This window comes from Oncorhynchus gorbuscha, linkage group LG02 (assembly GCF_021184085.1).
Source record: "Oncorhynchus gorbuscha isolate QuinsamMale2020 ecotype Even-year linkage group LG02, OgorEven_v1.0, whole genome shotgun sequence".
NCBI classification, from domain to species: Eukaryota; Metazoa; Chordata; class Actinopteri; order Salmoniformes; family Salmonidae; genus Oncorhynchus; species Oncorhynchus gorbuscha.
The window spans coordinates 22245225-22268700 of NC_060174.1; the positions used below are offsets into that span (position 1 = coordinate 22245225).

The 23476-nt window shown below is 40.8% G+C and overlaps 1 protein-coding gene and 1 pseudogene across 1 annotated transcript in view; one reads left to right on the forward strand and one right to left on the reverse strand.

The window, feature by feature from the left end:
* Window positions 1–915, reverse strand: LOC123991799 (annotated as a pseudogene).
* A 2068-nt stretch (window positions 916–2983) lies between these two features.
* Window positions 2984–23476, forward strand: part of LOC123999255 (yjeF N-terminal domain-containing 3-like) — an 81006-nt gene continuing 60513 nt past the window's right edge. Inside the window, exon 1 of the mRNA XM_046304839.1 lies at window positions 2984–3183. Within this exon, the coding sequence (XP_046160795.1) occupies window positions 3128–3183 (56 nt within the window). The 5' untranslated portion in view covers window positions 2984–3127. The remainder of the gene's footprint in view (window positions 3184–23476) is intronic.

The following is a 23476-nucleotide window of genomic DNA, read 5'->3' on the forward strand; positions in this document are numbered from 1 at the left end:
CTATTGCAACCAAGACTGCTCTGCCACCTGTTGGATTGTCGGGCGGGAAGAAGGGCTGAACTGCAACAGATAGGCAATGAACAGCTGGCATGGCTCTCCCACGGTGACGTCATGCAGGTAGACCAAGGCCTTGCGCTGAGCGCGAGGGAGTTTGCGGACATTGGAATCGTCGTAAGGCATGCACCCAGTGACCATGACATACAGAATCACACCCAGGCTCCACACGTCATATTTCTTGGGATCGTATGGAACTCCAAGCAGTACCTCGGGTGCGTCGTAGGCCGCGGAACCACAGTAAGTGCTGCTAAGCTCAGGATAGCCCATGGCAAACCTCCCAAAACCAAAGACCGTGATCTTGACTTTGTTGTCCCTTGTCAGTAGTACATTCTCACATTTCATGTCTCGGTGGACGATGTTGTGTTGATGGAGATAGTTCACAGCACTGACAATCTGGGAGAACATGGTCTTGGCTTGGACAATGGGGATGGAATTTACCTCTTGGATTTTTTTTGGAGAAGGTCCGTTGTTGCCGCTTCCATCACGATGTATAGTCGGCCGATGCAAACCTCGATGAATTCGTGCACATGGACAATATTGTCATGTCTCACTTCCCTCAGAAGCGTCAGCTCCCTGGGTAGAAACTTGTGGATAAAGTCGAGAGGCGCCTTTTTGCGGTCCACAATTTTTATGGCAACCTCGGAATTGTGTTTCTTTGAGCTTTTGCCAGTTTGACTTTGGAGTAGCTTCCCTCACCGATTGTCACCCCCAATTTGTAGCCCATCCCGTGCAGAACTTTTTCCGTACACATGTTCAAAAAGATATGTTTGACTTTCTGTTCTTCACAATTTGTCTGGCTGTTGTCCCATCGGGTCATGAACGCCGGTGGTCGCACGCTCTTCGACCAATTTGAGGAACAGTTAGGTGTCTCAGGTGGCGGTGAGATAAAAAAACATTGGAGACACATTGATAAGGTCACGGTCGTGTTTGCGCGTGTATTATGACGACATTATGACAACCATAGACATTAAAACTAGCAAAACCTGCCAGCACGTGAGGGTTTATTGTCAGTGGCATGCTGGGGCTTAGCCTAAATAATCACATATTACTGACTCTGATCAATAATTAATACATTTTTATATTATTTTGTCTACTTGGCTGTATGAAATGCAACAATCCCTCTAATTGGATTTTGTTAGCTGTAATGTCTTAATATGACCTCAGGGTGGTAGACCACACCAAGAATCTCCTTGGCCTCATGTATGTGTCTGTCTCTTAATACACAGGTACAGCTGTTTGGGTTCCTTTTTTTTACAAGAACTTACTCAATAGAAGGAACAAAAAGGAAGGAGTCTAATCTACATTTTCCCCAAAATTGGTGTCCAGATGAGTGTCTTCCCATTGTCCTGTCACTCACCACACTATGCAAACTGACCAAAAACAACTGGACTTTCAATTGTTCATAAAATGAGCAGGCTGTTGGCTGACTGTTAGCTAGAACTTCATAGCGCAGGCCTGCTGGAATGTAGAACAGGCTAGAATGTTGTGAGCAGCACTGACCTTTCCTGCACAATGTGAGCTATTGTTTGATATCTCGACCAAGCTAGGAGCCACAGCCCTTGGCTTGGTAGCTATTGGCAATGGTTGTTTTTACTGTACTGTATACACTTATGTTTATGGAGGTTGTGTGTGTTTGCGCCATAGACTTGCATGCATAATGTGTATGTGTGTGTTTGCGCCATAGACTTGCATGCATAATGTGTGTGTGTGTGTTTGCGCCATAGACTTGCATGCATAATGTGTGTGTGTGTTTGCGCCATAGACTTGCATGCATAATGTGTGTGTGTGTTTGCGCCATAGACTTGCATGCATAATGTGTGTGTGTGTTTGCGCCATAGACTTGCATGCATAATGTGTGTGTGTGTTTGCGCCATAGACTTGCATGCATAATATGTGTGTGTGTTTGCGCCATAGACTTGCATGCATAATGTGTGTGTGTGTTTGCGCCATAGACTTGCATGCATAATGTGTGTGTGTGTTTGCGCCATAGACTTGCATGCATAATGTGTGTGTGTGTTTGCATGCATAATAGACTTGCATGCATAATGTGTGTGTGTGTTTGCGCCATAGACTTGCATGCATAATGTGTGTGTGTGTTTGCGCCATAGACTTGCATGCATAATGTGTGTGTGTGTTTGCGCCATAGACTTGCATGCATAATGTGTGTGTGTGTTTGCGCCATAGACTTGCATGCATAATGTGTGTGTGTGTTTGCGCCATAGACTTGCATGCATAATGTGTGTGTGTGTTTGCGCCATAGACTTGCATGCATAATGTGTGTGTGTGTTTGCGCCATAGACTTGCATGCATAATGTGTGTGTGTGTTTGCGCCATAGACTTGCATGCATAATGTGTGTGTGTGTTTGCGCCATAGACTTGCATGCATAATGTGTGTGTGTGTTTGCGCCATAGACTTGCATGCATAATGTGTGTGTGTGTTTGCGCCATAGACTTGCATGCATAATTTGTGTGTGTGCAGTTGGGGATTTACCGTAAACATGTTTTATTCTCTTTCATGCTTCAAACACATATAACCACGATCCCATCTACTTCAAGTTTCAGGCACAGATTAAACCATCATTATATTCAATGCAATACATTCATCTGGTATTTATGGGATTTTGTGAATGTTGTATTATGCTCAATGCCACCAAAGATTTCAAATTTGTCTATATTCATTTGTATACATTTCCAGCCTCCCCCTCTATAAGATGACAGGCATTGTTATTGTGTCTGTGTGATTGTAATCTGCAGAGCTTTGAGGCATTCCCCACTCCAGTTTCTCCACAGAGGGTTTGTTGGTTTTACCACTGAGGGGGGCAGTACTTTCTGTCTGATTTTCTACGACTCACCGCAGGCTGGGCCAATCAGCTGGCTACGTCCATATCTCCCTGCGTCTTAATTGGCTGTCTCTCTCAGAGAAGGGCTGCTGATACAAACATGAGAGCGAGCGTTCTGCGTGGGAAATAGCAGACAGCGAGAGAGAGAACAAGAGTGTATTCTGTAAAGCAGTGCAGCTCATTCTACCCTCCTTCTGCGTATGTACTGAATCCTCCCAGGCTGCCAAAAGATGAACCACAGCTCGACTGAACCGGCAGAGACCATCGAGCTACTGCGGTATCTCAGGTAAGGCACTTAGCAGAATTAGGGCAACACAGCTATTCCTGCTCTCAATTTACAAAAATGATCCAATGCTGACTGGCAGTAGCCTACATCTTTTATTATGGATTGTGAACTCTGTTTTACACATCCTGCTTGTAAATGTCAACGGACCTTTTGATAGCTGATGGCATATGAGCTTTTATGTTTTTATATTGTAGACATTAAGTTGGGTGTGTGATGTAGGTTTGCATCCAGAGGTTGTTCTCTGTGTAGAGACAAGTGTCCAGAGCAGTCCCCCCTGTGGCTGCCGACTGCATTCATTACTGTACTTTTATGCAACAGATAACAAAACCTGTCACACCAACTCATGCTTCTCTCGCAGCCCTGAGAGAAAAAGAACAAAGGGGACTCATATCAAGGCGATTTGAACACAATTGCAGCCGAGAGTATTTTTCAGTGACAATATATTTGTGTCGTTAGACAATTTGATAATGATTTCTCTCTGATATGAAAGATAAGGTCCTTATGCTTCCAAAACTGTTCCGCAAGTGATGCGTGTTCATGTTCAGACCAAGCACAGAAGACACCTTCGTCCAATGACTCTTATGTGTAATGTAATGGAACTGTTATGATCAAGGGCTAAGGTGATACCTGCTAGGGCTTGATTCTGCTGCCAGCCTGTCAGGTACTGATTTGGAGCAGGAGATCCCCTGTCTGTCTAAGACAGAAGATACACTGTTGATATGAAAGAGGATGATGGACTCTATAATGTACATTATTTATAAATGTATGGAGTTTTTATATATATATAACTCTGAATGCAATGTGCATACATTGAGCTAAGTGTATTGCTTTTAGTACTTTGATTAGATATTGGCAGAGACTACGGACAAAACACACATCTGCCCTAGAAAATCAAACTGTTCCTGCTGCGTGTATTCTAGGCAGTTCCAACCTCTCTCCACCTGTCTTCCTTAGCGGGATCAAGATGCCTGAATTAATTATAATTACTGTTCCTGTGATTGAATCAGCCAATCATGTTTAATTTAGTGTTGGTATGCTAACCATGTCCCTGCTGCCGTCCTAAAGTGTAATTTCATCACTTCTAAATCAGGGATGCATGTTAGCTAATCAGGCCATTACATGGCTCTCGAATGGTGTAGCGGTCTAAGGCACTGTATCTCAGTGCAAGAGGCGTCACTATAGTACCTGGTTCGAATTCCGGCTGTATCACATCCGGACGTGATTGGGAGTCCCATAGGATGGCGCACAGTTGGCCCAGCGTTGGCCCAGCGTCGTCGGGTTTTGGCCGGAGTAGGCCGTCATTGTAAATAAGAATTTGTTCTTAACTGACTTGCCTAGTTAAATAAATAAACTAAAAATAACAGCATGACAGTGGTACCTGGAGGTGGGCGCCTCAGAGGTTACACTCATCCACATAGTCCAATAAAAAAAAATACATTTCATTATATTTAACTTAAAATGCCTTAAATGTATTCCAGAGATATTAAATGTATTCCAGAGATATTACATGTATTAAATGTATTCCAGAGATGCATGGACATCTGCATTTTTGCTCAAATGCATGACAACAACCATGTCGAACGAACAAATTGTCGTCATTTATAAAATTGTACCAAAACTTCCTGTTTCTATCACCGCTATCGTGACAGTAAAACATATCTAATGTTATGACTTTACACTCATGAAAACTGTGGATTGAAACATGGTTAGTGGAGATGATTTAAATTGTTATGGTGAGTAAAAAAAATACGTTTTGTTAAACGTCATAAAACAGTTTCCATCTCAAGAGGTTACATAAATAAGGACTTTAGGAAGTGCCTGTCTTCAGTTTAATTAAATTATGAAAAAATCTAGTGCCCAAGATGTGAAAGACCTGGAGCCACTACATGACTAATAATGTATCATGTTTGGAGTAATTTTTGTAGTCATTTGAATGCATTATAGTGCTTTTGATATGTGTCACGTACAATAAAAAATCAATGTTGACTAAATATATTGTAGCTTTGTCAGCCTATTAGAGGATCTGGAGGCGTGGCTTGTTGGAGGCCTTGTATCAGCTCTCTTTGGGTTAACCACATGCCGGTGTCATGCCAGTTAAATTTGTATGTTGTACTCTGTTAAAGGTGACGCCAAGGCTGTCACTATTTCGCCCACCTACCTAATACCACCCCTTAGCCTCTTCGCGTCCCCTGAGACGTCTGCGTCCCACCCAGCCATCTGGAAATGCAAATGCGCTACGCCAAATGCTAATAGCACTCGTTAAAACTCAAACGTTCATTAAAACACACATGCAGGGTACTGAGTTAAAGCTACACTCGTTGTGAATCTAGCCAACAAGTCAGATTTTTAAAATGCTTTTCGGCGAAAGCATGAGAAGCTATTATCTGATAGCATGCAACACCAATACCTGAAGGGGAGGTAAACAAAATAATTAGCATAGCCCTTAGCCACAGTTAATATTGCATATATGGTATTGTGTTTGTTTTTGTTTTTTTACCCTGTATTATAAAAAGCCCTTACCATAGAATCTTTCCCCCTTTAGAAATCAAATTGTATCATGAAATGCTTACTTACAAGCCCTTAACCAACAATGCCATTTTTAAGAGAACCATCTGAAACTCATCGCTTCCTGCCCTTTATTTCTTTATTCCCAGATCGCTTAATGTTTCCATGTACAGCACCAGTCAAAAGTTTGGACACACCTGCTCATTCATCGTTTTACCGTTTAATTGTACTATTTTTCATGAAGATCAGTCAATCTGGAAAATGTTTCAAGTGCCGTAACAAAAACCATTAAGCGCTATGATGAAACTGTCTCTCATGAGGACCACCACAGGAAAGGAAGAGCCAGAGTTACCTCTGCTGCAGATGTGCAGTTAACTCTAATGAACGTATCCTCAGATTGCAGCCCAAATAAATGCTTCACAGAGTTTAAGTAACAGACACATCTCAACATTAACTGTTCAGAGGAGACTGTGACTTTGTGAATCAGGCAGCTATGGTTGAATAGCTGCAGAGAAACCACTACTAAAGGACACCAATAATAAGAGTCTTGCTTGGGCCAAGAAACACAAGCAATGGACATTTAGACCAGTGGAAATCTGTCCTTTGGTCTGATGAGTCCAAATGTGAGATTTTTGGTTCCAACAGCAGTGTCTTTTCGAGACTCAGAGTAGGTGAACAGAATGATCTCTGCATGTGTGGTTCCCACCGTGAAGCATGGAGGAAGAGGTGTGATGGTTTGGGGGTGCTTTGCCGGTGACCCTGTCTGTGATTTATTTAGAATTCAAGGCACACTTAAGCATGGCTACAACTGCATTCTGCAGCAATACTCCATCCCATCTGGTTTGTGCTTAGTGGGACTATCATTTGTTTTTCAACAGGACAAATTTATTTTATTTTTGACCTTTTATTTAACTAGGCAGTTAAGAACAAATTATTATTTTCAACGGCATAGGAACAGTGGGTTAACTGCCTGTTCAGGGGCAGAATGACAGATTTGTACCTTGTCAGCTCAGGGGTTTGAACTTGCAACCTTCCGGTCCAACACTCTAACCACTAGGCTACCCTGCCACCCCAGAATAGCCAACAGACCTCCAGGCTGTGTAAGGGCTATTTAACCAAGAAGTAGAGTGATGGAGTGCTGCATCAGATGACCTGTTGGAAAAACATTCCAGGTGAAGCTGCTTGAGAGAATGCCAAGAGTGTGCAAAGCTGTCATCAAGGCAAAGGTTGCCTAAAGGGTGCCTACTCTGAAGAATCTCAAATATATTTAGGTTTCTTTAACACTTTTTTTGGTTACTACATGATTCCATATGTGTTATTTCATAGTTTTGATGTCTTCAAAATGAAGAAAAACCCTTGAATGAGTATGTGTGTCCAAACCTTTGACTGGTGCTGTAGGTCTAGGACTGAATGATTGAAAGTAACTGCTCCCACATCAATGATTGTTAGTTACTGCCTGAATGTATGTAAATGTTTCTGCCTTGAAAAGTAAAATAATATAGATTTCATTGCAGTATGATTGGTACATTTAAAAAAATATATTTGCCATACATTTGAATGTAAACACATATTTCTTACAAATACAATCAAAAGTAACATTACCAAATACATTTAAAAAATGCACTACTGTTAAGTTTGGGGTCACTTAGAATTGTTCTTGTTTTTGAAAGAAAAAAAGCCAATTTTTGATCAAATTGATCAGAAATACAGTGTAGACATTGTTATTGTTGTAAATTACTATTGTAGCTGGAAACGGCAGATTTTTTTATGGAATATCTACAAAGGTTTACACCAGTCTCAACATCAGCAATGAGGAGCTGACTCCGGGATGTTGGCCTTCTAGGCAGAGTTGCAAAGAAAAAGCCATATCTCAGACTGGCCAATAAAAAGAAAAGATTAAGATGGGCAAAAGAACTCTGCCTAGAAGGCCAGCATCCCGGAGTCACCTCTTCAAAGTTGACGTTGAGACTGGTGTTTTGCAGGTACTATTTAATGAAAGTGCCAGTTGAGGACTTGTGAGGCGTCTTTCTCAAACTAGAGACACTAATGTACTTGGTCCTTCTGTAGCTCAGTTGGTAGAGCATGGCGCTTGTAACGCCAGGGTAGTGGGTTCGATCCCCGGGACCACCCATACGTAGAATGTATGCACACATGACTGTAAGTCGCTTTGGATAAAAGCGTCTGCTAAATGGCATATATATATATTACTTGTCCTCTTGCTCAGTTGTGCACCGGGTCCTCCCACTCCTCTTTCTATTCTGGTTAGAGCAAGTTAGCACTTTCTGTGAAGGGAGTAGTACACAGCGTTGTACGAGATCTTCAGTTCTTTGGCAATTTCTCACATGGAATAGCCTTCATTTCTATGAACAAGAATAGACTGATGAGTTTCAGAAGAAAGTCCTTTGTTTCTGGCCATTTTGAACCTGTAATCAAACCCACAAATGCTGATGCTCCAGATACTCAACTAGTCTAAAGAAGGCCAGTTTTATTGCTTCTTTAATCAGGACAACATAATTGCAAAAAGGGTTTTCTAATGATCAATTAACCTTTTAAAATGATAAACTTGGATTAACAACGTGCCATTGGAACACAGGAGTGATGGTTGCTGATAATGGGCCTCTGTACGCCTATGTAGATATTCCATAAAAAATCTGACGTTTACAGCTACAATAGTCATTTACAACATTACCAATGTGTACCCTGTATTTCTTATCAATTTGATGTTATTTTAATATACAAGAAGTGTGCTTTTCTTTCAAAAACAAGGACTTTTCTACGTGACTCCAAACTTTTGAATGGTAGTGTATATATTTACAAAAATATATCGATGAATACATGTGAAAATATATTTTTATGGTATGATATTTGTGCGTCTAAATTTCTCACTCCTCATTATTCATAATCCATTCAGGACTGCTCATTACTAATGGTAGCATTCACAATGTAGAAGTGTTTAAACATATTGTAATCGTATTTACAATAAAAGTGACTCCAAAATGACACTACGTTATTTACCATTCATTTCGATTGGGCATAAAATAATCTAAAACACGACCATACCAAACAGCAAATGCATCCAACAAGTTTGTAGAGTCACACACTTGATGTAATCATTCTGTGATGTGAATATGGGTCCAAATACTAAACTTTTGATTACTTTAGTAAACAAATGTGAATTTGTCACAATACTTTTGGCCTCCTAAAATTGGGGACTATGTACAAAAAAGGCTTTAATTTCTAAATGGTTCACCCGATACGGATGAAAATTCCCTCAAATTAATGCTGAAAGTCTCCACGTTAACCTTAAAGTCATTGTATCATTTCAAATCCAAAATGCTGGAGTACAGAGCCTATATCATTGTCCCAATAATTACCACTGTATACAGTGGGGCAAAAAGTATTTAGTCAGCCACCAATTGTGCAAGTTCTCACACTTTTACATTTTTTTAAAATTTCACCTTTATTTAACCAGGTCGGCTAGTTGAGAACAAGTTCTCATTTGCAACTGCGACCTGGCCAAGATAAAGCATAGCAGTGTGAACAGACAATACAGTGATACACATGGAGTAAACAATTAACAAGTCAATAACACAGTAGAAGAAAAAAATAATAATAATAATTTTAAAGATGAGGGACCTGTCATTTTCATCATAGGTACATTTCAACTATGACAGACAAAATGAGGAAAACAAATCCAGAAAATCACATTGTAGGATTTTTAATGAATTTATTTGCAAATTATGGTGGAAAATAAGTATTTGGTCACCTACAAACAAGCAAGATTACTGGCTCGCACAGACCTGTAACTTCTTCTTCTTTAAGAGGCTCCTCTCCTCCACTCATTACCTGTATTAATGGCACCTGTTTGAACTTGTTATCAGTATAAAAGACACCTGTCCACAACCTCAAACAGTCAGACTCCAAACTCTACTATGGCCAAGACCGAAGAGCTGTCAAAGGACACCAGAAACAAAATTGTAGACCTGCACCAGGCTGGGAAGACTGAATCTGCAATAGGTAAGCAGCTTGGTTTGAAGAAATCAACTGTGGGAGCAATTATTAGGAAATGGAAGACATACAAGACCACTAATAATCTCCCTCAATCTGGGGCTCCACGCAAGATCTCACCCCGTGGGGTCAAAATGATCACAATAACGGTGAGCAAAAATCCCAGAACCACATGGGGAGACCTAGTGAATGACCTGCAGAGAGCTGGGACCAAAGTAACAAAGCCTACCATCAGTAACACACTACGCCGCCAGAGACTCAAATCCTGCAGTGCCAGACGTGTCCCCCTGCTTAAGCCAGTACATGTCCAGGCCCGTCTGAAGTTTGCTAGAAAGCATTTGGATGATCCAGAAGAAGATTGAGAGAATGTCATATGGTCAGATGAAACCAAAATATAACTTTTTGGTAAAAACTCAATTCGTTGTTTTTGGAGGACAAAGAATGCTGAGTTGCATCCAAAGAACACCATACCTACTGTGAAGCATGGGGGTGGGAACATCATGCTTTGGGGCTGTTTTTCTGCAAAGGGACCAGGACGACTGATCCGTGTAAAGGAAAGAATGAATGGGGCCATGTATCGTGAGTTTTTGAGTGAAAACCTCCTTCCATCAGCAAGGGCATTGAAGATGAAATGTGGCTGGGTCTTTCAGCATGACAATGATCCCAAACACACCGCCCGGGCAACGAAGGAGTGGCTTCGTAAGAAGCATTTCAAGGTCCTGGAGTGGCCTAGTCAGTCTCCAGATCTCAACCCCATAGAAAATCTTTGGAGGGAGTTGAAAGTCCATGTTTCCCAGCAACAGCCTCAAAACATCACTGCTCTAGAGGAGATCTGCATGGAGGAATGGGCCAAAATACCAGAAACAGTGTGTGAAATCCTTGTGAAGACTTAGAGAAAATGTTTGACCTCTGTCATTGCCAACAAAGTATTGAGAAACTTTTGTTATTGACCAAATACTTATTTTCCACCATAATTTGCAAATAAATTCATTAAAAATCCTACAATGTGATTTATTTATTTTTCTCTCATTTTGTCTGTCATAGTTGAAGTGTACCTATGAAGAATTACAGGCCTCATCTTTTTAAGTGGGAGAACTTGCACAATTGGTGGCTGACTAAATACTACTTTGCTCCACTGTACATGTTGATGTATTAAATCATTTAAAAAAAAAACATTATTTGGCCAATTTTTTAATATTTCACACGTGTCCTTAAATGTATCTAGAAATACATTTCAAATGTATCCCCCCCCAAATGGGATGTCCCCATAGTCCACACAGACTGCTTGTTCCTCTCTCTATAGAGTAGGAGGCTGCCAGGAGAGGTGTTTGATGGAGCTTCTCAACACACATACAGGCTTGTGCAAACAAACACAGATGCTTATCTCATACACACACACCCTGACTGACACACGCTGGCATCTAAACACCATACAGTCAGTGAGGAACATGGTAAATTACATGGTGTTGGATGGAACACAATGGGAAGGTTACAGACTTGATGTCTGATTAGCCTCTCGAGCCTACTGATGCCGCAAGCTTATATTTAATGCTGCACACGTAGTGGTGATCAGTCTGGTAATTTCAAGTCTAGAGATTTCTGCCTCTAATGTCACTGTCAAATTCACACCCTCTGTCCTGTCACACAGTCAGTGGCCTTGATAGCTATGGCCCATTCATAAGCATTACCCATAGGCATTCTGTATTTGTATTGATTTGTATGTATGTATGTATTAGCCTACTGTGAAAAATACCATGAGGTTGGCCTGGCCCACTGTCACTGCTACTGGCCTGATAGTTCACAGCCTATTTATATGCATGACATACAATGCTGTATTTTTATTAATCTCGTATGCAGTACCATGTAATGAACCAGACTAGTGATGTTGGTGTACATTTTCCTCAAATTCACCAGTGAAGGGTCTTTCAACGTCAGAATAATATTGTCTCAACATTATCCATGTCTCCTATGCCGGTAAACATTCTTGCCACTCTTTCTAACACTCTGTTCCTCATTGTAATAAGTCCTGTAGTGCCACTGTACCACTGCCTTCCATATGCGAGCTGAGCCTCATTGACTAGAGAATGACCCTGGAGAGAAGGCTCCAGCCTCACTGATCTCTCCTGGTTATTTGGGGATAGCTTATAAAGCCTGCACAGTGTATTGCTGTTCATTAAGTTCTAGCCGCAAAAAAACATCACGGTAACAGTTTACGCTGCTTTTCTAGTCTTTACCTCTGGGCTTTAGTTATACTGCAGGGAAACAGCCACTCACATAGCCAGGCTGATAAAAGTGGTTCATTTACCAAACACCAATAACTCCATGCATAATGCATAGGGATTTTATGTAGTGTGTGCAATGTATATTTTACATATGCATACATTTTTTGTGTTGAAGGGGCGATACATCCATGCATATGCCATAATATGTTGTCACAGCAACTGTTTGAGGCTGGGAAGGATATGTGATTATAGATGTTGTTTGAGTGGAGTGATGTCGGTGTTGTATCTCTGAGGAGGTGAGCTGTGTGGGGTTGAGGGGTTGGGTTGTGGGTGGGTGGATGCATAGCGACGGATAGGCCCGCTTCAATTGAATTACAGTATGGGAGGCTTAGGAGACCAGCAAGCAGGCAGGCAGGGAGGGAGACACACTGTATCTTTGTCCACAGCGGTACATCCATGCAGCACAGAGCTAGCTAGCAAATCCCGGTCCCGGGCAGTGTGGAATGAGGGACACAGCTGCTCAGCATTTGCTGAGATTGGAGCTTTTGTTCTTATGCATGTCCAAATTCTGGATAGTTCCTGTCTTCTTTAGCTACATAACCCTGCCTTTTCTGGTTCATATTAGACCCAAGGCTTCATTCAGCAGGGTGTCCAGGCTTTGTCAACATAGTATAACAAGAGACAGAATGGGGGAGGGCAGGGAAAAACACTTTCTCATTCAAAAAGTCTAACGTTTGTTTTACATTATTCAAATGGCTGAGCAAAATCTTGTTTATCTGACCTCTAAATGCCTGTGTGTAATCTTTCAGTGGATACACTAAGCTAGCCTGTCAGGCCTGGCTGTGTGTGTGAGTGTGATTGTACGTTTATGTGTCTGTGTGTATATACAGGGCTTTCGGAAAGTATTCAGACTACTTGACATTTTCCACATTTTGTTACGTTACAGCCTCATTCTAAAATGGATAAAATGAAGAACAAAAAAAATTCAGCAATCTACACACAATAGTCCATCATGACAAAGCAAAAACAGGTTTTTAGAACATTTTTGCGAAAGTATTAAATGTAAAAAAATAACCTTCTTTACATGACTCTTCTTTTCTCCTCTCCTAGAGAGAAACTGACAATATCCCATAAAGATAAAGCGAAAACCAGGGTTTTATACATTTTTTGCAAATGTATTGCAAATAAAAAGCAAATACTTTACTTAAGTATTCAGACCCTTTGCTATGAGACTCGAAATTGAGCTCAGGTGCATCCTGTTTCCATTGATCATCCTTGAGATGTTTCTACAGCTTGATTGGTGGAGTCCACCTGTGGTAAATTCAATTGATTGGAATTGATTTATAAAGGCACACACCTGTCTATATAAGGTCCCACAGTTGACAGTGTACACTACCGTTCTAACGTTTGGGGTCACTTAAATGTCCTTGTTTTTGAAAGAAAAGCACATGTTTTTGTTCATTAAAATAACAGAAACTGATCAGAAATATAGTGTAGACATTGTTAATGTTTTAAATGACTATTAGACTGTAGCTGGAAATGGCAGATTTTTTTTAATGGAATATCTACATAGGCGTACAGAGGCAGCAGCCATCACTCCTGTGTTTCAATGGCACGTTGTGTTAGCTAATCCAAGTTTATAATTTTAAAGGCTAATTGATCATTAGAAAACCCTTTTGCAATTATGTTAGCACAGCTGAAAATTGTTGCCCTGATTAAATAAGCAATAAAACTGGCCTTCTTTAGACTAGTTGAGTATCTGGAGCATCAGCATTTATGGGTTCGATTACAGGCAGAAAAGGGCCACAAACAAAGGACTTTCTTCTGAAACTTGTCAGTCTATTCTTGTTCATAGAAATGAACAAGGGAGGGGAGTACAGTTCAATATTAGGAAGGTGTTCCTGATGTTTTGTACACTCAGTGTATATTGAGCCTATATGAAGTCTTGCTACCGGGGGTCGCATTAAAGCAGAATTCTGTGTTTTTCATTTCTCAAGCTGAAAAAGCGTAAGAACCTCCGGGCTACATGATCACTTACCCTGTACATTTGGACAGCGGAGCTGTTGCCTGCTGAGATCCATTATTTGACAATCTGTACTCCATTTGCTTTTGCTTGATGCTGGGAGCCTGATGAGGTGGGGGGGGGGGGGTATTAAGGTGATGATGAAGGAAGGGGGTGCTCACAACAGGAGTCACTGAGTAAGATGAACAGTGTATCTTCTCTTTCAGACCTCTTTAATGAGTATCAGCAGAGACTAAATCTTAGTTGTGTGTGTGTGTGTGTGTGTGTGTGTGTGTGTGTGTGTGTGTGTGTGTGTGTGTGTGTGTGTGTGTGTGTGTAGGGGATGTGGAGGGCAGTTAGAGCTTGAAAGGCAAGGATGGGGAATCAGTGGTTGTAGGTGATGGAAGAAAACCCCTCAACTAGTACCAGCACAGGTTCTCCATGTCCTAGACAATATGTGATTGAGATGCCCTTGATCATTTCCTCTGTCCCCACCATACTCTGTCCATTGTTGTTGCTTCTCTCTCTCCAAATCAGTGTCCTTCTTGTCATTCTACTTTCAGGAGGCCTTACCCCATTTTAAAATGGGAAAGAAAGTACATTATAATGTGCTTAGCCTAGGAGGATTTCACAGAGCTTTTATTTGCCTTTGTGTTTATTATGGATCCCCATTAGCTGCTGCCAAGACAGTTATACAGTTTGAAAAACATTACAGTACTTTCACAAAAGATTCACAACTTAAGTGTTTGCCCTCAGGTCCCTACTACCACATACTGTATCTACAACACAAAATCCATGTGTACATGTGTATATTATTGTGTGTGCATGTGTCTGTGCCTATATTTGTGTTGCTTCACAGTCCCTGCTATTCTACACCTGCATTGCTTGCTGTTTGGGGTTTTAGGCTGGGTTTCTGTACAGCACTTTGAGATATCAGCTGATGTACGAAGGGCTATATAAATACATTTGATTTGATATTCCATAAGGTGTATTTTTATGTTTTTTTAAATCAAATTTTACTGCTTTCATGAGTTACTTGATGTGGAATAGAGTTCCATGTAGTCATGGCTCTATTTAGTACTGTGTGCTTTCCATAGTCTGTTCTGGACTTGGGGACTGTGAAGAGACCTCTGGTGGCATGTCTTTTGCTCTGTGCATGGGTGTCCGAGCTGTGTGCCAGTAGTTCAAACAGACAGCTCAGTGCATTCAACATGTCAATACCTCTCATAAATACAAGTAGTGATGAGGTCAATCACTCCTCCACTTTGAGATTTATATGCATATTATTAATGTTAGCTCTCTGTGTACATCCAAGGGCCAGCTGTGCTGCCCTGTTCTGAGCCAATTGCAATTTTCCTAAGTTCCCCTTTGTGGCACCTGACCACACGACTAAACAGTAGTCCAGGTGTGACAAAACAAGGGCCTGCAGGACCTGCCTTGTTAATAGCGTTGTTAAGAAGGCAGAGCAGCGCTTTATTATGGACAGACTTCTCCCCATCTTAGCTACTGTTGTATCAATATGTTTTGACCATGACAGTTTACAATCCAGGGTTGCTCCAAGCAGTTAAGTCACTTCAATTTCCACATTATTAATTACAATATTTAGTTGAGGTTTAGGGTTTAGTGAATGATCTGTCCCAAATACAATGCTTTTAGTTTTTGAAATATTTAGGAATAACTTATTCCTTGCCACCCATTCTGAAACTGTAGCTCTTTGTTAAGTGTTGCAGTCATTTCAGTCGCTGTAGTAGCTGACATGTATAGTCGTCCGCATACATAGACACACAGGCTTTACTCAAATGTTGTTTAATAAATTGTAATTGTACCTGAGTTATGTTGGAGACACTTCCATTAAAGAACACCCTCTGTGTTCTGTTAGACAGGTAACTCTTTAGCCACAATGTAGCAGGGGATGGTAAAGCCTTAATGCATACATTTTTCCAGCAGCAGCCTATGATCGATAATGTCAAAAGCTGCAATGAAGTTAATACAGCCCCCACAATCTATTTATCATACATTTCTCTCAGTCAATCATCATTCATTTGTGTAAGTGCTGTGTTTGTTGAATGTCCTACAGTAAAATAGCATTGTATCTTGTAAAACGCAATATTTTTCCAAAATTCTACTATGGGTTAATAACAGGCTGATTATTTGGGCTAGTAAAGGGGTCTTTACTATTCTTCGGTAGCATAATGACTGTTTCTTCCCTCCAGGCCTGAGGGCACACACTTTCCAGTAGTCTTAAATTGAAGTTATGGCAAATAGGAGTGGAAATATTGTCCGTTATTATCCTCAGTATTTTTCCATCCAGGTTGTCAGACCCCGGCCCGGGGCTTGTCATTGTTAAAAGACAACGAAAATATTTTCATCTCTTCCACAATCACTTTATGGAATTCTAAATTACATTTCTTGTTTTTCTTAATTACGTCAGATATACTTGCAAGTGTAGTGTCAGTATTTGTTGCTGGCATGTCATGCCTACGTTTGCTGATCTTGCCAATCATTAAGGTAGTAGGCAATATCAGTGGGTTTTGTGATGAATAAGCCATCTGATTCAATGAATGATGGAGCTAAATTTCATTTAAGGTGCTCCAAAGTTTTTTACTTGAATTCTTTATTTAATTTCTTTGTTTCATAGTATAGTTTCTTCTACTTTTTTAGTTTAGTCACTTGATTTCTCAATTTGCAGTATGTTTGCCAATCGGTTGTGCAGCCAGACTTATTTGCCATTCCTTTAGTCTCATTCGTCTCAACCATACAATTTTTAAATTCCTCATCAATTCACAGGGTTGAACCATTTTTACTGTCATTTTCAAAAATGGGTGCCTGCTTATTAGTGACTGGGATAAGCATCTGGTTGCTCTTCATTACACACAACTGACCAACAAATATTCTTTACATCAACAACATAGGAATCACTACAAAACGTATTGTATGACCTCTTTTACACAATATTAGGCCCAGCCTTTGGAACTTTGGTTTTCCTAGATATGGCTACTATATTGTGATCACTACATCCTATGGATTTGGATACTGCTTTAAAGCACATTTCTGCAGCATTAGTAAAGATGTGATCAATACATGTTGTTGATTTCATTCATGTGCTTTTTCTAACTACCTTGATAGGTTGACTGATAACCTGAACCAGGTTGCAGGCACTAGTTACAGTTTGAAGCTTTCTCTTGAGTGGGCAGCCTGATGAAAGCCAGTCAATATTTAAATCACCCAGAAAACATACCTCTCTGTTGATATCACATACATGATCAAGCATTTCAAGCATGTAATCCAGATACTGACTGTTAGCACTTGGTGGTATATAGCAGCTTCCCACCAGAATGGGCTGTAGGTGAGGCAGATGAACCTGTAACCATATTACTTCAACAGTATTAACATGAGATCCTCTCTAAGATTTACAGGAATAAACGGCCACAACTCCACCTTTTTGGCATTTCTGTATTTCCCGTAGATGTTATAACAATGTATTGCTACCACTGTATCATCATACACATGATCTAATTGAGTTTCAGATATTGTCAGATTATTGATTTCGTGAACATTGTTTCTTCATATGTTAGCGTGGGCTATTTTAAGCACTTTTCTGGGATGCTTGATTATTTGTATTGCTTTACTGGGAAGCTTAGCAGAGGTAGACATGCTCATGTTATTTATGTTAGTGCAGGTTGAGCTGCATATAGTTGACTTCCTACTAGGGCACATCACCTCACTTCTAAAAGTATCACTCTGGTTCATAGGCACATGATTACTGCATACAATGGCTTTGGGATGAGCAGAGGCATTCAGGGCAGTAAGAGGGACAATACATTTGGTTACTTACATTGTGTCGTCCAATGCCCCTGGGATAATGTACATTTGCTGAAGCATTATGACAACTCAGGACACAATGTTAGGGATTAAATTAGTTGGGCTTGGGCCATTGATAAGTCATTGTCTCAACATAGCTTTATAATGCTGTGAAAGGATCCAGGAATCCAAATGGTTTGGGTGGATCTCATCCTTCTTATAATACGAGCTTTGTTTCCAGAAGGAATCAACATCTTCAATAAATGTTATACCTACAGAGCTGCAATAGTTTAGCCAGTTATGGACGGCTAAAAGTCAGCTGAAACGTTCAAAGCCACGATTTAGGGAGGGTAGAGGGACAGATATTATGGGGCATTTGTTGGTGTCAAGTAGTGACCCAATCAGTTCTTTAAAATCCATCTTCAGCTGTTCTGAACTGCCCTTCATAATGTCATTGAATTCTACATTTTTTACTTTTTTATTTCACCTTTATTTAACCAGGTAGGCTAGTTGAGAACAAGTTCTCATTTGCAACTGCGACCTGGCCAAGATAAAGCATAGCAATTAGACACATACAACAACACAGAGTTACACATGGAATAAACAAAACATACAGTCAATAATACAGTAGAACAAAAGAAAACAAAAAGTCTATATACAGTGAGTGCAAATGAGGTAAGTTAAGGAAATAAATAGGCCATGGTGGCGAAGTAATTAAATATGAACTACGATAGACTCAATTTCCTGATGCTGGTTTAAAATGTTTGGGAGCAGCTTGATGTCCTGTACTCGTGCTCCTGTATAGAACACATTTTTTTGCTCCAGGGACTGAGACATTTCTCACCATTTGAACTGCCCAGTACAATGGCCGGAAAAGGAAATGGCAAAATCCGCCCATTCCCACACCTAACACAATTCGTTGAGTCTTTCACGGGCCCACGAAAAGCAGGATAGTGTACACCCACTGCTCAAGACGATAGGTCCAGACCTTCCACAGCCCCGTCAGATACAGAGAGTGGGAAAGGAGCCGAACTCTACAACGAAGCCGCTGCTGAAGACCACGTAGTCGCAGGCAATCCCAGAGATGAAGGCGCAGGTAGATCAGTCACCAGTGCAGCGATGCTATTCCTTATGTCGATCTGCTCCGAACCTCTCGCAGTCACTCCCGTCCGCTTATCAGCATGCCGCTGACTTCGGTTTCCACACCTTGTGACATAGAACCAGCATTGATTGGAACATTATTCTTGCTGTTTTCTGTCTACTTCACTACAGGGTGGAGGAGGAGAAGCAGATGGAGATGATTTCCTTGGCAGGCAAGTTCCAGGTAGCACAGGCCATTCGGATAGGGACAGATGTCAAGGCAGGGAAACATCCATCAGTCCAGAGCGGCATCCATCCATAGGAGTTGAGAAAGTTCAAATATTTGTTTTCCCTATACATTCATGCAGAATTGAGATTTGTTTGCTAAGCATTGCCACCTCATTCCTGTAATCCACCGCTAGCAGACCATTTTTGCATTGGAACTCCGGATTGTCAATGTTGTCCCAGACAAGAGCGTAATAAACATAGTTTCTACAGCACTGGAAACATAAGTTAGCTATTCTAGGCAAAGAGGGCCCATTGCAACCTAGCTAGCTAGCTAGTTGGTAGCAGATGTTGACACAGGTATCCTAGTTCGTGAGTTCCGAAGTTTTCGGCATCGATTCGGTGTCCCCTGACAGAAGCTGGCAGGGAAACACAAGAAGACAAATGAGGGGCTACACTGATCACAATTTGGAATCCCATTCCCTCACACACTGGAAATAAGCACTTTCCTTTAGCTCGTGCTATTGCGAGCTTTGAGATGCCTTATAACCTAAAATAACCCATTCTTTATTCCCTTATGCCCTCACCTCATGTATGCCTATGAGAAGGGATAGTTGAAATAGAATTCTAAATAGGTTCCAAACTTGCAGACCAGATATGTTTCGCTGTAGCTACTGAAACAGTTCTTCATTAGCATGAATATGGTATGAGTAGAAGTGTATTAGCAGATGTTTTGGTAACGGTGTACGTACATGGACCCCTACTAACATGATCCACCGTGATAGGTGGGGTTAATGTAACAGGCAGGACCAATGAGAGCATCCTGTCCCTTTGATGCCAGTATCTATTCAAACTGCTGTTTTAATGTGTGTCTGTCCCCATCAACTCCCAGCTAAATCTCTATCAAAGAGGAGGCTGGAGTGGCAGAGCACAGTAATACACCAGCAGCTCCTGTACCTCTGTCAGCTGTTTCAGGGACAGCTGAATGCATGAATGATAGATTATTTATATTTACTCAGGCTACTGACTGTGCATCAATCCTTATGGAGGGCATGAGCAGCATCCTTTGTGAAAGTTGTTTTCTCAGGTCTAGTACTTTATGTCATGTCCATATCTACACCGCATTGGTGTTTTTTCCTTTTTTGTTGCATTACAACCTGTAAATTAACCTGTTGAGTGTAGGGGGCAGTATTTTGATGTTTGGATGAAAAACGTACCCAAATGAAACTGCCTATTTCTCAGGCCCAGAATCTAGAATATACATATATTTGTCATATTAGGATAGAAAACACTCTAAAGTTTCCAAAACTGTCAAAATATTGTCTGTGAGTATAACAGAACTGATATTGCAGGCGAAAACCTGAGGGAAATCCAACAAGGAAGTGCCTAACAGAAACGAATCTCCCTGTTCCATTGCGTGCCTTCCCTCCATTTCAAGGGATATCAATCAGATTCCTTTCCGTATGGCTTCCACATGGTGTGAACAGTCTTTAGACATAGTTTCAGGATTTTATTCTGAAAAATGAGCGAGAAAGATCACATCGCGTCAGTGGATAGCTGGGTGCCAGCAGAGTTTTGCATGCGCAACAGCTTGGAGCAGACAATTTCTCTCATTCTCCTATTGAAAAAGCTACGGTTGAAATATTATCGATTATTTATTATAAAAACAACCTGAGGATTGATTATTAAAATCGTTTGACATGTTTCTACGAACGGATACTATTTGGAATTTGTCTGCCCGTCATGACGGGCGGCAGGTGGTTAGAGCGTTGGACTCGTAACCGAAAGGTTGCAAGTTCAAATCCCTGAGCTGACAAGGTACAAATCTGTCGTTCTGCCCCTGAACAGGCAGTTAACCCACTGTTCCTAGGTCGTCATTGAAAATAAGAATTTGTTCTTAACTGACTTGCCTAGTAAAATAAAGGTAAAAGAAATAAAATAAAAATGACCTGCACGAGTCTGTGGATTTCTGAACAAAAGGCGCCAACCAAATGGAGGTTTTTGAATTAAAAAATAATCTTTATCGAACAAAAGGAACATTTATTGTGTAACTGGGAGTCTCATGAGTGCAAACATCCGAAGATCATCAAAGGTAAGCGATTAATTTGATTGGTCACGAAAGTCAGAAAATCAATCTACTTTGCTGCTAGCTGTTTAATGTTTTGTCTGCTGAGAGAGAGGTCCTAATATAAATGCTTGGATAGCTTTTTTTTATAAGTTGTTTTTTTTATAAATCTGACACGCCAGGTGGATTAACAACAAGCTAAGCTGTGTTTTGCTGTATTGCACTTGTGATTTCATGAAAAGTAAATATTTTTAGTAATTTAATTTGAATTTGGCGCCCTGCAATTCAGCAAGATGTTGACAAAAATGATCCAGCTAACGGGATGGGTGCGCAAAGAAGTTAAATAGATTTTTATTTGGATTTCATATAATGAACATACACAAAATAGTCAAAATTGGTGAAGTGAAATGAAAAAAATCATAATTTTTTTTTTTTTACTGAAAAGTGGTGGGTGCCTATGTATTCACCCCCTTTGCTATGAAGCCCCTATAAAAGATCTGGTGCAACCAATTACCTTCAGAAGTGACATTGTAGAAAAGGCCCATGGAGTTGGTGGAATAATCCTTTAATTCATTGCCGTTTACTCAGCTGGGCCAGGGGCGCTTTAATTAGGTCAGGTGGAAATGTCCAACAGATCTCAACTCCATAAAATGAGGAAATTGCCATTGCCTGATCTCGCTGCTTTCTCTTCCTTAACTCCATCTGATCCAGAAATTCTGTGCGTCCATGAATCCACGTAAGTCCACCGGCTCTTACCTTTCATCTGAATTATCTGTGGCGATCGGGAGAGTGGGCCATTCAGTTACTGTTAATAGTTATTACCGCGGAGCGCGGCTTGGAGCGCACGCTTCAAACATATTGTGTAATGCGAATTGTCAATGATCACGTCCCTACGGATCCTCATAGGCCAATTATGCAATCGATATGTTTCATGTGTATTGAAATTAATTATATGTACACATGAAGACAATTGAAAGAGTGAAATGAGAAATGTCATTGTTTGCTAACTGATTGACTTTGATAATGGGGATTATAGATTGTATAACCATTCACTGTTTGTATTCTTTCATGATTTATGATAAATCGTTACGAGCCTAAATGACTCGCGGATGATTACTATTGACTTCTTAATGAACTGGACTGTTGAACTCCCTAAATTATGTTAATAATGAATGATACGATTTGATCTTTGATTATGAATTTGATTGGATACATGTTATTTGTTTCCTTTGTGATGCAGCACAGACTATTCAGTAAATATACCACTTTATGGTTAAAGGAATTCCTGCCTCAGTCTCATACATTCCTCTGTCACCTGACACGTGACCACCTGTTCACCTTCACTGTCAGTCATCCTACCTGTCCAGCTACCCACACAGATTCCGCTAATCTTTCAGACATAATTAGTTAGATTGCACACAGGTGGACTTTATTTAAGTGTCACATGATCTCAGTGTATATATACACCTGTTCTGAAAGGCCCCAGAGTCTGCAACACCACTAAGCAAGGGGCACCACCAAACAAGCGGCACTATGAAAACCAAGAAGCTCTCCAAACAGGTCAGGGACACAGTTGTGGAGCAGTACAGATCAGGGTTGTGTTATAAAAAAATATCAGAAACTTTGAACATCCCACGGAGCACCATTAAATCCATTATTAAAAAATTGAAAGAATATGGCACAAACCTGCCAAGAGAGGGCTGCCCACCAAAACTCACAGACCAGGCAAGGAGGGCATTAATCAGAGAGGGAACAGGGAGACCAAAGATAACCCTGAAGGAGCTGCAAAGCTCCACAGCGGAGATGGTAGTATCTGTCCATAGGACCACTTTAAGCCACACACTCCACAGAGCTGGGCTTTACAGAATAGTGGGCAGAAAAAAGCAATTTCTTAAAGAAAAAAATGGGAGACCAAACATATGGAAGAACGTACTCTGGTCCGATGAGATTAAAATTTAGCTTTTTGGCCATCAAGGAAAACGTGCAAATCTGACGCAAACCCAACACCTCTCATCAACCCGAGAACAACATCCCATGGTGGTAGCATCATGCTGTGGGGATGTTTTTCATTGGCAGGGACTGGGAAACTGGTCAGAATTGAAGGAATGATGGATGGCCATAAATACAGGGAAATTCTTGAGGGAAACCTGTCTTCCAGAGATTTGAGACTGGTACGGAGGTTCACCTTCCAGCAGGACAATGACCCTAAGCAGACTGCTAAAGCAACACTCAAGTGGTTTAAGGGGAAACATTTACATGTCTTGGAATGGCCTAGCCAAAGCCCAGACATCAATCCAATTGAGAATCTGTGGTATGACTTAAAGATTGCTGTACACCAGCGGAACCCATCCAACGAAGGAGCTGCAGCAGTTTTGCCTTGAAGAA